At 44.2% G+C, this 17,391-nt stretch overlaps 1 protein-coding gene across 2 annotated transcripts in view; it reads right to left on the reverse strand.

Moving 5' to 3' along the window:
* The window catches only part of ZNF599 (zinc finger protein 599), an 82,455-nt gene that overhangs the window by 12,911 nt on the left and 52,153 nt on the right, over positions 1–17,391 (reverse strand). Inside the window, exons 16-17 of one of the 2 annotated variants that reach the window (XM_008969229.6) lie at positions 2,949–3,054; positions 2,127–2,866 (exon numbers count right to left, since the gene is read on the reverse strand). In XM_008969229.6, coding sequence (XP_008967477.2) covers positions 2,127–2,144 — 18 coding nt within the window. In that variant the 5' untranslated portion in view covers positions 2,145–2,866; positions 2,949–3,054. Of the gene's footprint in view, positions 1–1,639; positions 1,773–2,126; positions 2,867–2,948; positions 3,055–17,391 lie in introns of those variants that run through there. The other variant, XM_034945347.2, reaches the window with a different exon arrangement.

A 17,391-nucleotide genomic window follows, 5' to 3' on the forward strand; every position in this document is an offset into this window, starting at 1 on the left:
TCTAAGAACCTGGCAGCTGCCTTAAGCACCACGCGTCTGTCCTGGGTGAGAATGGGATGTTGGCATGATGATCATCAGATGATCACACAAGGCACGTCAGCAGGTGACAAGCCTTGGTGTCACTCTATGTCTCCTCATGCCTCTGCCTGTGTCCATGCAGTTCCCTTTGCCGGGAAGGTTCCCCAAAGACCCCTTCATTCCAATGTCCACGCACCTTCCCCTTGCAAAGTGTACTTCAGCTGTCGCCCCCAGGGGTCTCCAATCCACTGTGGGTGAAATATTGGTTAAAAATGTAAGCTTCTGGCTGGGCATGTCGGCTCATGCCAGTAAGTACTTTGAGAGGCCAAAGTGGGAAGACTGTTTGAGTTCAGGAGTTCGAGGCCAGCCTGGGCAACACAGTGAGCCCGTCTCTACAAAAAATAAAAAAAATTAGCTGGGTGTGGTGGCACACACCGATAATCCTAGCTACTCAGGAGGCTCAGTGGGGAGGATTGCTAGTGAGCTGCAATGGGGCCACTGCACTCCAGTGTGAGCAACAGAGCTAGACCCTCTTTCAAAAAAATAAATAAATAAAAAATGTAGGCTTTTATGCTCGACATACTGGATTGTTTCTGTTACTTATGAGCTATGCAACCTTGGGTAGTTAATCTGAGTCTCCGGTTCCTCTTCTGTAAAGAAAGGAAAATGAAAGAATTTTACTCTGAGAAGAAGGGCATTAAATAAGGTAATACACAGAAACTGCCTCTCAGCACATTATCAATGTGCTCAGTGAAGACCAGCTACTATTTGTTGCTGTTAGTATTTTTCCTATTTGCTCCTGTCGCACCCTAGGAGAGCTCAATGCAGCACACATCCAGGAGCAGCCTTGCAGAGATCTGGCGACAATGTGACAGAGAAAATCGTCCAATGAGCTTGGCATGTGCAGGAGAGAAGAATGGGAGGGGGAGTGTCCTGGTGGATTGGGCAGTGACTTTGCAGCCATGGTGGGGTATGGGGTGGGGTTAGGTTAGATGAAATCTAAGTAGGATGGGAGCCCCAGAGGGTAGAATCTCATTCATTAATCACTTATCGACTAAGTGGTACAGGCCCAGAACAGAATAGTTTTGGGCCTGGGGATGAAAAACAGAACAGAAGCTGACATTCTGGGGTTGGGGGACAGATCCTCAGCAATAAACAATCAAGATAAAGTCAGAAGACTCTAGAAAACAACACAAGAGTGAGAAGACCACAAAGACCGGGAGAGACTTTACATGATGCAACCAGGGAAGCTCTCTCTGAAGAGACCCTGGAACAAGGTTAGATTGAAGTTAGAGAACAGACCAGGTGAGGAAAAATGAATAGACAACTCCTGAAGGTGATCAGAGCTACGAGGAGTAAACAGTGTGACATGCTGGAGAGTAACTTGGGGCCTTATGTGCTCACACTCCAAGAGACATACATTCATGTACACTGTCATTAATGAATATTGTGCTGGATTTGCTTTTCAAATACAAGAGCATGTGTTAAACAGAAGCACGGATTCACTGCTGTTAGGCCGCAAGCCAGATTCATTTGTAATAAACAGACGGCATCTGCAAAGATAAATCCAATGAGCTTCTTGTCTTCTAGCCTCCTGCCAAAAATGCTGCTCCCGCCTCACCTCTTGCCCTCGAGGCTCTCATTCCCTCTCCCAGCTTTTGGTAGGGCCAGACTTCCGCTGGAATGATCCCCTAAAACGACAGCAGGACCTAGAGAGTCCTTCTTCAAAGACGGCACCTAGAGTGATGCTCTCCGAGCACTGAAAGACAGGACCCACGTCACAAGCGTACCCTCTCCAGCTCCCTCCACAGAGAAAATTACTGAGACTCGCATTTTAGACCCGAGGGAATGGAGGCCGAGGGCAGCGAGGCGACAGCTCCAGGTTAGAGCCAGAGACAGGGACTCTCCTTACAACTCCTGTCCTGGATTCAGGACCCTGGGTAGGAAGTGATTAGCCCTGCCCTCTCACCTCACCCTCTCCCGGGATCTCCATAACCTAGGGCATCACAAGGGAGAAGCGCAGAGTCCCGGCATCCGCCGTATTACAGCGGATGGGTGCATGCGGGCGGTGACCCGAGCTCGCGCGGGCTGCGGAACCCTCCACTCACCAACGCCGGCGCCGCCATGGGCCCAGGGGGCTGGGTGAGGCCGTGAGAGTCGGCGAGGAAGCCGGTCCTGCGGGCTCGGCCGACCCCGGGCTCCGGCTCTGGGCTGCGAGGGACCTCAGTCCCCGCCGTCGTGTAAAATGCACACAAGGTTCGCGGCGCCGCCTCTGCGCGCCGTGGGGACACAGGGCTGTCGCCAAGGCCCCAGGAAGGGTTTTGCAGACGCTTGTGGGGCTGGGATCGCGGCTGACATAAAAGCGTGTAAGCGGGTCCTATCCTCCTCACTGTCCGTCTCTACTCGGTCTCGAAAAGTGGCCCCTGTCTGGCGTTCTACCCAGTGTAGCGTTGGCAACCACAGCAGCCGCAACCTAACGACGGCCGAAGACTGGACGCCGGAAGTCCCGCCCACGCCGCTACGGGAAACGCCCCTCTGCGCCTTCCGTGTATGGCTTGGGGCCGGCTTCCGTCCCTTGTAGCACTGCCTTCTGGGTAATGTAGTTTGACGGAATCCGGGTGGTACCTGGAGCGCACTTTCTGTTCTCGGTGAGGCGGCTTCTCAAGGTTCCCAAGAAAAGGATTGGCTTCACCTCTTCTTAAAGGAGAGGCACACAGATTTCCGTGGAAATTATCTGAGGCAATGACCCACTCTCAAATGTCTCTACCAGGCGACTCATGCCTTGACTTTCCTCCCTGTGTATCCCTGCGCCAGCAGTTCATCTCTCTGAGCCTTCAGATGGAGATTCCTAAGGAAAATGAAGATAATTATTTAATATGATAATATTAAAATTTCCCCTATCAGTAATTTTCAGATGACATCAGCATTACCTGGGAATTTGTTACTAATGCAAGTTCTCAGTCCCCACTCACTGAATCAGGTACTCTGGGGGGTGGGACCCAGCCCTCTGCTTAACTTGTCCAGGAAAAGTGGATGCTGCAAAACATTTGAGAACCAGACTCTTTAAATTCCAGTAAATAAATGAGACAAAGCCACCTGTTTGGTGGGAAGTAACTAAGAATTGCTTAGCACTGGGCCTGGAACATACCGATAAGAACATAAGAGCTATTGCTGTCATTATTAATATTCTGTATTATTGGCAACATCATCACAATACACTGCTAGGGGAGGGTCTGAGATACTTCTTTGCAGACTCTGATATTTGTCAAAACACATAATACGTTGACTGATTCAACAGGAGCCTCATGAATACTGTTTAAATTTTTACATAATAATATTTTGCAGCATTTGGCGTATGCGTCTTTTTAAAACGGTATATGCAGGAGGGTTTCCTAATATACAGGTAGACCTATTGCCCAAGGGATACTTTCTTACATGATTCAAAACTTAGGATCACTGAGACTAACTACCTGCAGCCCTAAGGGAAGAGTGGAGTTGACATGGTTTCTAGTTTGTGATATAAGATGGCGTGTCACTGTTCATCTCTAATTCACAGCAACCAGGATCTGACCCCTCCCCTTCTGCCCCTCCAGCCCCCAGGGAAGCCAGAACCAGGCCCAAACCAGACGGCCCAGCTTATGCCCAGCAACTCAGGGTCACCAGATCTTGTCTCATCAAGACACTTTCAGCCCACCACCCAAACCTGTAGCCCACATGAAGAGGGCAATAATCCTGGACACTGTGAAAAGTAAAAGCATTACGTCCAAAGAGGCATCCCCAGGATGGAGCAGAAATGAGAAAACATAATGAAGACACAATTTTGCAATCACTTCTGCCTATATTCCATGGCCTACAACCCACTCAAATAGCTCCACATGTAAGAGAAGCCAGGATGTGCTGTCCTCCAGAGCATCCAGAAAGAGATAATGGGATAGGATAAGTCCTTGGCCATTTTCTAGTAAAATCTATTAATTAGTCATCAGATTTCCATTCTATTATTTATCCTATACATTCTACACTCTCACATGCTTCTTAATGCGAGAAGCCAAAATCTCCATCCAGTCTCTGACCTCATCTAAATGTTAAGATCTCAGGGTGATACGTTATGCATCTAGTCCAGATTTTGGGTGGGGACGCAGCCAAACCATATAATATTATGGGGCCTGCTGGGAGGTGACTGGATCATGAGGGTAGATTTCTCATGAATGATTTGATGCCATCCCATTGGTGCTATTCTTGAGATAATGAGTTTTCTCAAGATCTGACTGTTTAAAAGTGTGTGGCATCTTCCCCTCACTCTCTCTTGCTCCTGCTCTCACCATGTGACACACTGGCTCCCCCTTTGCCTTGCACCATGATTGGAAGCTTCCTGAGGCCTCACCAGAAATTAAGCAGATGCTAGTGCTATGCTTCCTGTACAGCCTGCAGAACTGTGAGCCAAGTAAACCTCTTTTCTTTGTAAATTATCCAGTCTGGGGTATTCCTTCGTAAATTACCCAGTCTCAGGTTTTCCTTTACAGCAAAGCAAGAACAACCTAACACATTTACCAACTTATGAATGGATAAACAAAATGTGATATATCCTTATAACAGATTATTCAGCCATAAGAAAGGACTGCAGTGCTGATATACAATACAGCATGGAGGAACACTGAAAACATGTAAGTGAAAAAATCAGCTACAAAATAACCACATAGTATATAATTCCATGTACATGAAGTGTGCAGGATAGGCAACTCTATAGAGGTTGAAGGTAGATTAGTGGTTGCTTAGGGATGGTGGGTAGTGGTGGGACAGCAGATTGATATCTAAGGGATATGGAGTTTCTTTGTGAAGTGATGAAATGTTTTAAAAATAACTGTGGGGGATAGTTGCACATATATTTAAATATGTTAAAACCACTGAATTGTGTATTTTGAATGTGTGATTTATATGGTAAGTGAATTATATCTCATGAAGGCTTTTTAAACAAAACAACACTACTGTAACTTAGACCAAACCAAAGTTTGTGTCAAATCCTGCTATGTAATATTTGTTACATTTTATAGTCTAAAATCTAAGCTTTATTTATGAGGATACTCACTTCATTGCTGAGGTGTGTCAACAAAACATATTAGTAAATTTATATGAACAAAATATTAGACCTATTACTGAGAAAATACAAAACTTGGAAATAGGAAAATTTCTTTAAAAAGAATCCTATTTAGAGTTAAGGGAAGTTATGAAACACATCAAGGAAATGAGTAGTTGCTAAATATTGAGTTAATATGTTATACATTCCTTCTCAGCGATTACAGAATACTTATATCAAATGAAATTAGATGAAATATATATTTGAAAGGTAAACATCCAAAGTAGAATAAATTTATCATTTTGTATCCTAAGTAATAGAATTTCTTTGTTGCATTTACTTTCAATCAACAAAATAGGTAAGTGCTTTATTGCTACTACTTTTATTTATTTCAAAACCTCTTTGTACAATGTACAAAATGTAAATGTAACTTTAATGTAAATTGTTTTTATATAAATTGTGACTCTTAAAATATTTGGACAGACAAGTTGTGTGAGATGGGCTTTAGGCAATCATGCAATCCTAACTCGTAGTTCATACAGAATTCATATATTTTATTTACACATATTCACTTCACACAAGACTAGGGCTAAATTTAAGTTAACGGGTTTGATTATTATTTTCCCACATTAAATAACAACACTATGTATATACACCTCAGGGATATTCCCAGAATTTTAAACATGGGCTTGCGATTCTTCAGCTCTTGAATCAAACAAAAATGTTCTGGAGTTTTATAAACTAATTAGCAAGGCAGCGGCTGTTTCTATTGAATAATTCACTGCTATTCCTGTGATTCTAATAAATGATTGCAAAAACAGGAAATCACAACTAACCAAATTCCTCAGATTATTAGAGAGGAATTAGTGGAGCCCCAAAGTGGGGCTCAGCCTGTGAGGGTTCTTGGCTTCACCCAGGGAAGGATTCAAGGGCAAGCAGGTGGTAGAAGAAAACAGTTTTATTGAAGAGGCAGTGTTACAGCTCTGTGACTGCCTCTGCAGAGCAGGGCTACCCCATAGGCAGAGAGTAGCAGCTCAGGGCAGTTTTGCAGTCATATTTATACCCACTTTTAATTACATGCAGATTAAGGGGCGGTTTATGCAAAAATTTCTGTGGAAGGGGTAGTAACTTTTGGGTCATGGGGTCACTGCCATGGAAAGGGGTAGTAACACCCAGGTGTTGCCATGGCAATGGTAAACTGACATGGCACACTAGTGGGTGTGTCTTATGGAAAGTTGCTTCCACCTCATCCCTGTTTTATATAGTCCTCAATTTGGTCCAATGTCTGACCATGCCTCTGGAGTTGAGTCTTGCCTCCTATCTTAAAACGATGAAAGCATTATGAGGAAATTGTCATGCCCAAGGGTGAGGTGAAGAATTCTTAGATATGATACCAAAAGGGACATAAAGGGGACAAAACATGATCAATTTTTAAAATATTTGCTCTGGATATATATAATATATATAATATATAATACATATATTATATAGGATATATAATATATCATATATAGGATATATATAATATATGTTATATATAGGATATATATATAATATATATCCTATATATAGGATTATAATATATTATATTATATATATTATATATATTATATATTATATATATTATATATATAATATATGTTATATATAGGATTATATATATAATATATATCCTATATATAGGATATATATTATATATATAATCCTATATATATAGGATATATATACTGGATATGTATAAAATGAAATATTATTCAGCCTTTAAAAAATGAGGAAATCCTGCCATGTGCAACAATATAGTTGAACCCAGAGAGCATTATGCTAAGTTAAATGAGCCAGTCACAGAAGAACAAATATTGTATGATCCCACTTATATGAGGTACCAAAAAAGTCAAACTCATAGAGGCAGAGAGCAAAATGGTGGGCACCAGGTCTGGGAGGAGGATAAGTGGGGAGATATTGAACAGGTACAAAGTTTCAGTATGCAAAGTGAATATGTTCTAGAGAGCTGCTGAACAACACAGTGCCTGTAGTTAACGATATTGTATACTTAAAATTTGTTAAGAGAGCAGATGTCAAGTTAAGCGTTCTTACTACAAAAAAAGGGGGGAGGGGAGAGGTAGGAGGAAACCTTTGGAGATGATGGATGTGTTTATTACCTTGATTATAGTGATGGTTTCACAGGTATACACATATGTTCTAACCAACCAAGTTGTATACAATAAATATGTGCAGGTTTTTTTATATTAGTGACACCTCAATAGAGCTGTTAAAAAATCTCTGGGACACAGCTGAAAGACAATTTGAAGGGAAATCTATAATATTAAACACCTAAGAGAAAAAATGAAGGGTCTCAAATCATGGGTCTTAGTTTCCACATTAAATAACAAACCTGCACGTTGTGCACATGTACCCTAGAACTTAAAGTATAATAAAAAAATATATTTTTTGGCTGCATAAATGTCTTCTTTTGAGAAGTGTCTGTTCATGTCCTTTGCCCACTTTTTGATGGGGTTGTTTGTTTTTTTCTTGTAAATTTGTTTGAGTTCATTGTAGATTCTGGATATTAGCCCTTTGTCAGATGAGTAGTTTGCGAAAATTTTCTCCCATTTTGTAGGTTGCCTGTTCACTCTGATGGTAGTTTCTTTTGCTGTGCAGAAGCTCTTTAGTTTAATTAGATCCCATTTGTCAACTTTGTCTTTTGTTGCCATTGCTTTTGGTGTTTTGGACATGAAGTCCTTGCCCATGCCTATGTCCTGAATGGTAATGCCTAGGTTTTCTTCTAGGGTTTTTATGGTTTTAGGTATAACATTTAAATCTTTAATCCATCTTGAATTGATTTTTGCATAGGGTGTAAGGAAGGGATCCAGTTTCAGCTTTCTACATATGGCTAGCCAGTTTTCCCAGCACCATGTATTAAATAGTGGGTATATACCCAAATGACTATAAATCATGCTGCTATAAAGACACATGCACACGTATGTTTATTGCAGCATTATTCACAATAGCAAAGATTTGGAACCAACCCAAATGTCCAACAATGATAGACTAGATTAAGAAAATGTGGCACATATACACCATGGAATACTATGCAGCCATAAAAAATGACGAGTTCATGTCCTTTGCAGGGACATGGATGAAATTGGAAATCATCATTCTCAGTAAACTATCGCAAGAACAAAAAACCAAACACTGCATATTCTCACTCATAGGTGGGAATTGAACAACGAGATCACATGGACACAGGAAGGGGAATATCACACTCTGGGGACTGTGGTGGGGTGGGGGGAGGGGGGAGGGATAGCATTGGGAGATATACCTAATGCTAGATGACGAGTTAGTGGGTGCAGCGCACCAGCATGGCACATGTATACATATGTAACTAACCTGCACAATGTGCACATGTACCCTAAAACTTAAAGTATAATAAAAAAAATAAAAAAATAAAAAATAAAAAAAATATATAAAAGAAATCAGAAAAAGAAAAGAAACAAAATGATTCAGAAAAAGGATATACTAAAGATCAAAATGGAAATCGATGAAATAAGCAGAAAAAACTTAGAGAAAATCAATGAAACTAGAAGCTTGAGATCAATGAAACTGATAAACGTCTAGCAAAGTTTTATCAAGAAATAGATGTCTCCAGGTTTAGAGACATTTTGTTGCATGACATTGCCAAAGTGGGAATATTTACACCAGGGAAATTGGCAAACACTACAAGTCAGAATTTTGTTGACTGTACAGCCTGAAAAATGTAATGGAGAATATGTTAATAATGCAGATTAAATTTAAAAGTATGTTGTGTCTATAGCTTTACATTGTAAACAGCACAAAATTTGAGAAAATATTCTTCTAGTATCCAAAAATATTTCTCAACTTAGCAAACAAGTCACTAACACCATTCATGAATGACTGAAGTACTAACAAATTTCTTTGTTGTTTCATTGTACTCGTTAGTGAAAACAGAAATATCTACCCAACCAACATTCATTTTAAAAAGGCAAAAAATATGAATGGCTATCTCACAAAAGTAGATATATGGGTGGCAAAAAAACATACAAAATAATTTCCCAAATCATGAGTCTTTACAGAAATGTAAGATACTACTTGGCACCTCCTATTGGAATGGCAAAAATTAAAAACACTGACAACACCAATTGTTGGTGAGGATGTGGAGAAACTGGAACTCACCAACACTGCTGGTGAGAACAAAAAATGGCACAACCACTTACATTTTTTTCAGTGGTCTTACTCTGTCACCCAGGTTGGAGTGCAGTGGCACAATCCTATACTCAAACTCCTGAACTCAAGCAATCTTCCCACCACAGCCTCCTGAGTAGCTAGCTGGGACTACAGGTATGTGCCACCATGCCCAGCTTTTTTTTTTTTTTTTTTTTTTTTTTTCATTTTTTGAAGAGATGAGGATCTCATTGTGTTGTCCAGGCTGGTCTCAAACTTCCAACCTCAAGCGATCCTACTGCCTTGGCCACCCTAACTGCTGGGATTACAGGTGTGAGCCATCATGCCCAGCCCTGACCTTTTTCCATAGTCACTACACTCATGAAAACTTTCATCAGAGTGAACTCTCTGATGTTTACTGAGGCTGGGGCTTTGGATAATTTCTCACATTTGCTGTATTCATAAGGTTTTTCTCTGGTGTGAACTCTTTGGTGTTGAAAGAGATCAGAGTAGTAGCTGTCAAATTTAACCACTGCTCCAGATGGAAAGGCAGGGTCTCCAACTCACATCTTTTAGGAGATGCACTCATAAGGCCTTTCTCCAATGTGGATTTGCTGATGCTGAGTAAATCTCACTTGCTGTTGAAAGGGTTTAATTTGCTGCACAGACTTTTCTTTAGTGTGAACTCGATGCATATTGAGAGTGGAGGCCTGTCTAAAGAATTCCCCATATTCTCTACACCCATAAGGCCTTTCCCCAGCGTGGACTCTCTGTTGCTAAACAACTGTGAAATTGTGGCTGAAGCCATTTCCAAGTTGACTGCATTGGTAATGCCTTTGCATAATGAGAAAGGCTGCTGCACATGGTATGCTCTTCTGTGGCTCCCCCATGCTAAGAGTGACCTGATGCTGGAGAAAGCCTGCTGTGGCTAGAAAGTCCCCATCCTCCCTGCATTCGAAAGGCTCTTCTGACGTGTGGTTGCTTCAAGTCTTCACAAGCAAGGTCCTCCCCTACTCCTTTCTGATGGACTTCTCTATATTCTCTGCATCTGTTGCTGGGGAAGGTTTACACTCACTCAGAATCTTCTCCACATACCACGTGTGTATGATGATTTCTGCCCTGGGTGTGTTATTTGGTATCCAGCCAGGTGCAAAGTGTCTTTCAAGAGTAGACCACATGGCCAGGTGCAGTGGCTCATGCCTGTAATCCCAGCATTTCGGGAGGCTAAGGTGGGAGAATTACTTCAGGCCAGGAGTTTGAGACCAGTCTGGGCAACATGATGAGACCCTGTCTCTACAAAAAAATTAAAAAATAAGCTGGGTGTGGTGGTGTGCACCTATAGTCCCAGCTACTTGGGAGGCTGAGGTGGGAGGATTGCTTGAGCCCAAGAGGTTGAGGCTGCAGCTGTACCACTGCACTCCAGCCTTGGTGACAGAGTGGCACCCTGTGCAAGAAAGAGAAGAGAAGAGAAGAAATTAAGGAAGGAAGGAAAAAAGGAAGGAAGGAGAGAGACGAAGAGAGAAAGAAAGAAAGAGACAGGGAGGAGGGAGGAAGGAAGGGGAAGCAAGGAAGGGAGAGAGAGAAAGGAAAGGAAAGAAAGAGAGAGGGGGAGGGAGGGAAGGAAGGAAGGGGGAGGGAGGAAGGAAGAGAGAAAGCAAGAAAGAGAAAGAAGGAAAGAAAGAGAAAGAGAAAGAAAGCCAGAAAGAAAGAAAGAAAAGGAAGGAAGGGGAAAGAAGGAAGGGAGAGAAAGAGAGGAAAGAAAGAGAAAGAAAGAAAGAAAGGAAAAGAAAGAAGAAAAGTCAAAGAAAAGAAAAGAAAAGAGAAAGAAAAGGAAGGGGCCGGGTGCGGTGGCTCACGCCTGTAATCCCAGCACTTTGGGAGGCCGAGGCAGGTGGATCACGAGGTCAGGAGATCGAGACCATCGTGGCTAACACGGTGAAACCCCATCTCTACTAAAAATACAAAAAATTAGCCGGGCGCGGTGGTGGCCACCTGTAGTCCCAGCTACTCAGGAGGCTGAGGCAGGAGAATGGCGTGAACCCGGGAGGCGGAGTTTGCAGTGAGCCGAGATAGCGCCACTGTACTCCAGCCTGGGTGATAGAGCGAGACTCTGTCTCAAATAAAAATAAAAATAAAAAAAAGAAAAGGAAGGAAGGAGAGAGAGAAAAGGAAGGAAGGAAGGAAATGAAAGAAAAGAAATAGAAAGAAAGAAGAAACAAAGAAAGAGAGAAGAAAGAACGAAAGAAAGAAGAAAAAGAAAAAATAAAACCACACACATGGCAGGTGTAGGTTCTGGGTGGAAGGACCTGCCTGGGATTCCTGACAGGTGACACTTTTTCAACATTATGTTCACAGAGAGAGCCCTTGCTTACCTTCCAATCTATGCCAAAAAACTGAAAGCAATGAAATGCTGGTAAAATTCTTGTTAGCTTTAGTGGGAGAGAACAGCCCCATCACAAATGTCTGACCCAGGAATGAGCCTGCGGAATTGTTCGTAAGACAAAGGTGCTGAGGAAGTGGAAGGAAGCAACTGCTGCGCAGTAGTAAGACTCTCAAAGTGACAGAATATAGGAGGCTTTAACAGTGCCATGATCTTGCCAGAGTCAAGAACAGCAGGATGCAGTGCAGAAATGATAGAGGCAGGGTCTCCAGCTCACTTCTCCATAAGCACCCTCCAGCAGGGCTTTGGCTGCTGGTAAAACATGAGCCCTAAGGGTATGTCCAGGCCCAAGAAAAATGCAATTGCACCTGAGTTGCTGGTGTTCAGGGACTATTAATGGAAATGCACATCTCACAACCCATGAATTGTAGGCCAATGTTGGAGAGCACTCCAGAGTGAGCAGTGGAGAGGGTGAGACATGGAGACCAGGATGTGGGGTGCAGCCTGGGGCCCAGTGTCAGAATAGAAATGACAAGTGGATACAGTTTCAAGAATGGGGAAGGAGTGATATGGATGAGGTATGGCCATTAGCTTTGGAACCCAAACAATGGTGAACAGGGACAGGTTACTGATATGTGAACCTAGTCCTGATGTCACACTCTCCTCTTCCTACTTCCCAAGGCCAAGGCCCCTCTAACCACCTCTTGTCATGGTTGTCATGGTGTCTGCTCTGTTCAGGCACTCAGGCCTATTCCACCATCTCCAGTTGGGCAACTAAATGGTTGCTAAGCACTAAGGGAAGCACCTTGGCAGGTGAGTGGCCAGCATTTGTTCAGAGGAACCACTCCACCACAGACTACAGGAAAGAAAATGGAAAACAAAATGAAACAAAAAGCCTATGAGGAATGTCTTGCAGAAACAAGCCGGCAGTCCCAGCCAAATAGTGATCTTCTTAGTGCCTGTAATTCCTGGCACAGCCAGGCCCCAGGAAATGCCAGCCAAAAAAGGGGACAGAATCTGCATCCAGAATTGCCCCGGAACTGGACAATCATTTGGGAAAGAAATGACTGAGCTGGATGGGATCTACTGGGCTGGCCTCAAAACTTCCCTGCAAGGCCTTGGGGTGGCAGTTGCTGGGGCTCCTTGGGGAGGGTACTGCTCAGAGAAGTGCACAGAGGTTCAGCACCCACAGCACATGTGCCAGGACAGCAGAGAAGTGAGAAGGGCCCATGCTCCAGCTGTGAGGACAGAGCCGCCTCTGGGGCAAGGGGACAGGAAGAAACCAGCTCAGGTCACTAGGGAAGATGTGAAGACCTTACTCAGCAAGGCTATAAGTGCAAAGCTGTCCAGCATCACATTATGGTATAGGAGTCTCTGAGCCTCATCAAACAGCCCCCACCTGCCTCAGGGAAAACTCAATGGCCATATCCTCAAAGGTCACACAGCCCTGCCATGATGGAGGCTATTGACTCCATGACTGTCTTCTCTCCTCAGGACCTCCGTCCATCTTCCCATACATACATCCCAAACCTACTCTCCTCCCCAACTTCCCAATTCAGAGGAGATATCAGGCACTGGTGACACTGGTGTTCACTCCCAGTTTGTACCCTGTTGATCACTGTGTCAGCCCACATTGACAACAGGCAGGCAGGCAGATAGACACCAAATGTACTCTGGGCCTGGCATGTGGGGTCTTTTAAAATGCACCTGGGATTTGTTTTAATTAGGTGTAGTGAGATGATGTACAGACAACTGCCATTGAAAGAAGATTTTCTTAACTTACAGTTCCCAAGATCCCAAGAAGAGGGGCCATGCCACGCCATGCAGGGCTACACAGGGAAGGATCAGTGTCAGAGAGGAGGCAGGAAGAGCAAAGAGGGAAGCAGGGGCAGGAGGCTTTATTGTGGTTTCACAGAAAGGAAGAGGCAAGGCAGGGTAGGTAAACTGAGCATGCTAAGGATCGAGTAATCTGAATAATTTTAGTAAGCTCTGGGTTATATGGGTGCTCCTTAGTTGTCCAGTACCTGGCCCTGGAGTGATTTAGGGCAGGGGGACAGTGTCCTGGGCTGCAGGAACCTGATAAAAGCAGGCAGGTAGGAGTAGGAACTCAGACTGGTTGGCTATACATGAATGACTTACCCACAGGCAAGTGTTTATTTTCTAGGAATTAGCTGGCCCTGGGAGGGGTGGTCTCACCAGGATGAGCAAGCCCCCAATATGTCAAAGCATCAGAAAATATAGAAAATATTTTTTAAAAAAACATCCCCTTGTGATCAATACAAGGAGCCCAATGCCATCTCCTAGTGTCAGCAAGATCATACTTACCAGATACAAACAAAAGTGAGCTCAGTCTTCTTCCTTAACCTCCCAGTACCATGGGCCAGTCATTAACTTCCTTCCCACAGGGGTAGCACTCTTCAGACTGTACCTGTCTCGTAACTCTAGGCCCCACCTGTGAAGCCCCAATTGCCGCTGCTACCCAACTCCTGGCCCACACCGTGGCCATGTTCATGGGCTTTCCGCAATTCCCTCTGTACATGGCATGCAAAGAGTGCTTGGCAAATGCAACCAGGAGCTCGTCCTGCCCAAGACCCTCTGTATTCATCTCCCAGGGTTGCTGAATTTGGTGGTTTCAAACAAAAGAAATTGATTGTCTGCCAGTCTGGAGCTAGATTGTCTGCCAGTCTGGAGCTAGAAGTCTGAAATGAAGACATTGGCAGGGCCATGCTGTCTTCAGTAGTTCCAGGGGAGAATCCTGCCTTGCTTCTTCCAGCTTCTGGTGGTTGCTGGCAATCCCTGGCATTCCTTGGCTTGTGGATACACCCCTCCGGTCACATGGCCGTCTTCTCCCTGGGTGTCTTTATGTCATCTTCTCTCTGTGTGTGTCTGTCTCAGGGTCCACATTTCCCCTTTTTATAAGTATACCAGTCATATTGGATTAAGACGCACCCTCGGGATCTCATTTTAACATGATTACCTCTATAAAGACTCTTTCCAAATAAGATCGCATTTTAAGGTACTGAGTATTAAGACATTCACATATATTTTGGGGGGAACACAACTCAAAATACCTTTGATGGCTCCCACTGGCAAGGGCAGCGCCCAGTTCCGATTCGAAGGCCTCCCAACATGGTGGTGATCCTGGCTTCAACCTCAGTCATTAACCACACACAGATGTTTGACACTTATTAATAGATCCTCTTTCTCTTCTGTGTTGTGCATTCTATTCCTTCATCACCATGGGTCACCACAAAAGCCTAGTGTGTCCAGAGACGGTGAACAAACTCCATCCCAGATCTTACTGTAATTCCACCTCCATTCTGGCTAAGCCTCAGCATCCATCTCGAATCGATACCCCCTTGGAAAATGTGGCCACTTAGCAGATCCTGATCTTCCCCATATGCAATCCTCATGGCCAGTGATTTGCCGAAGCAAGATAACCAGTCCTCAGGCTCCACTCTTTCCTTTCTTTCAACATATTGGCATTGCACCATGACCAGAAAATCTCCTCTCCTAAATCTCCACACAACTCCATAGCCATCCACATACTAGATGCCACAATTTGGATTCTCATAACCTGAATCCCTCCCCAGCACACCACAACTGTATGTCTAGTTGCCTGCTCAGAACCTCCACTCAGGGGCCCCTGGACCGTCAGACTCAGCATGGCCAAAACCTAACTTCTGATACTTCTGATACTGCCACTTAAAATCTCCCCTACAACCAACTATTCCATCTCAATTGGTGGCACATCTGTCCTTTCCAGCTGCTAAGCCAAAAACCTGGGGTCACCTAACCTCCTTGTCCTTCTTACCCTTCATGTTAGAAAATCTGGTCAGCTTGACTTAAAAAATAGATGCAGAATCTAATCACTGCTTCCATATCCATTTTGGTTTAGCGAACACCACTTACCTGGACTATTGCAGTAGCCTATTACTTGGTCACTCTGCTCCCACCGTATGCCTCTACAGCCTGCTCTCCTCTCTGCAGCCAGAGGGACCCTCTTAGGATCTCAGTAAGATCACCTCTCTGCTCTGTTCCCAACCTTCAGGGCTCCCAGAACATTCAGAAGAGAGACCCACTCCTCACTCAGGCATTCCAGGGCTGCCTTCTGCCCCCTGCTCTCTGGTAACATCAGTGACTCCCCAGTGATGATGGAAAGGGGAAAAGTCTCAGGGAAATATTATCCTTTGTATCTCAGTGCCAAGAACTTGAGAGTGGATGTCTGAGCAGCTGAGGACCTAAAGGCCCTTCCACTTACCTGCACTGGATCCATCAATGCCACCATATCCAGTGAGCAACATGAACAGGGTGGGAACATGAGAAGTGGGAGACTGGGGCAGGTCTGATGGGCTCAACCTGTTCTTCAATTTGGTCTGTACTGTGGGGGGTGTGCCCTTGTCAGTAAAACATTGGAACAATATTTCCCAGGGCCAACTGGAATGCTGTTTGGCCATTGTCATGGAGAAACAGATACAGGTCACCACTATATTACCCAGTTATAGTTGGGTGCTCCAACTTGGGTGCTCCAAGCCTCAGACTCCACCAGTATAAAATACACGTAAGGCCCAAGATATCGTGGGATGGAGTGAGGGTGCAGTGGCTCTGGAGGATCCTGGAAGAACCCCCATTTTAGGGGGATCATAGCTAATGCAAAGGGGTGGAGGTAGGTCCTAACCTCTGCACAGTCCTTCCCTGCTCAGTGCTGACAAAGATCTACTCAACCAAACTCTAATCAGGCTCCTTTGAACTCTCTCCTCACCTAGGCCCTGATTTGGATTTCCATGTTGTCTCTACATTGTCCATTTTTAGCAAGAATCCTGCTAAGTCAGCTTACCAGAATCCCCCCTTACCTCTGACATTTCCTCTTAATGCTTTTCCATTCATTGACCCCTCCACACCATTCCTTGGGTATGAATCCCCACTTGTTCCTGCTGCAGTTGGAGTTGAGCCCAATCTCTCTCCCACCCTGGAACACCCCACTGCAGTGGTCCCTACATCTCTCGCAAGAGTCCCGCTGAATCAAGTCTGCCTTACTATTCTTTAACAAGCGTCATGATTTTTTTAACACCTGGGAATTGACTTGGCCCCTGTGGAGTAACCCAGCACCACCAACTAAATATTCACAATGGTGTCTTGCAAAGCCCACAGCGCCTATGTGGGGTACAGGAAGTGCCCCTTTCCTGGGTGGAGGCACAGAGACTTGTCTGGGTAATATAGTTGTGACCTGTATCTGTTTCTCCATGACAATGGCCAAACACCATTCCAGTTGGCCCTGGGAAATATTGTTCCAATGTCTTACTGACAAGGCAGGGCTTTTCTTCCTCCTAAAGGAGCCACATCTAGATTTCTGTGGCCACCCAAGCTAATGCTCCACCCTCAGAGGTTGCTAATAGGAGACTCATTCCTTGACCTTCTTGCCTCTGAGGCCTTAGGTGCATCTCTTCAGTTCTAGGCACTCAAGAACCTACATTCAAAATGAAAAATGAAGAAAATACCATGCTTTTAGGGTCTTTGTGTACTAACATTAAAGACTGTTCTAATCCAGTAGTTCCCAAACCTTTAACATTGGGACCACCTGATAATTTGTTAAAAATGCATGCTCCCTGGCCCCACCAAAACCTAGTGAATCAGAAACTGTGGGGCTGGGGCCCAGAGGGGAATTTTGATCCTGGCTGCAGTTTGAGAAAGGGAATGCTCATTAAAATCCAGTGAATAAAATAGGTAAAATAACACCACATAC

Source organism: Pan paniscus, chromosome 20 (genome assembly GCF_029289425.2).
Source record: "Pan paniscus chromosome 20, NHGRI_mPanPan1-v2.0_pri, whole genome shotgun sequence".
NCBI classification, from domain to species: Eukaryota; Metazoa; Chordata; class Mammalia; order Primates; family Hominidae; genus Pan; species Pan paniscus.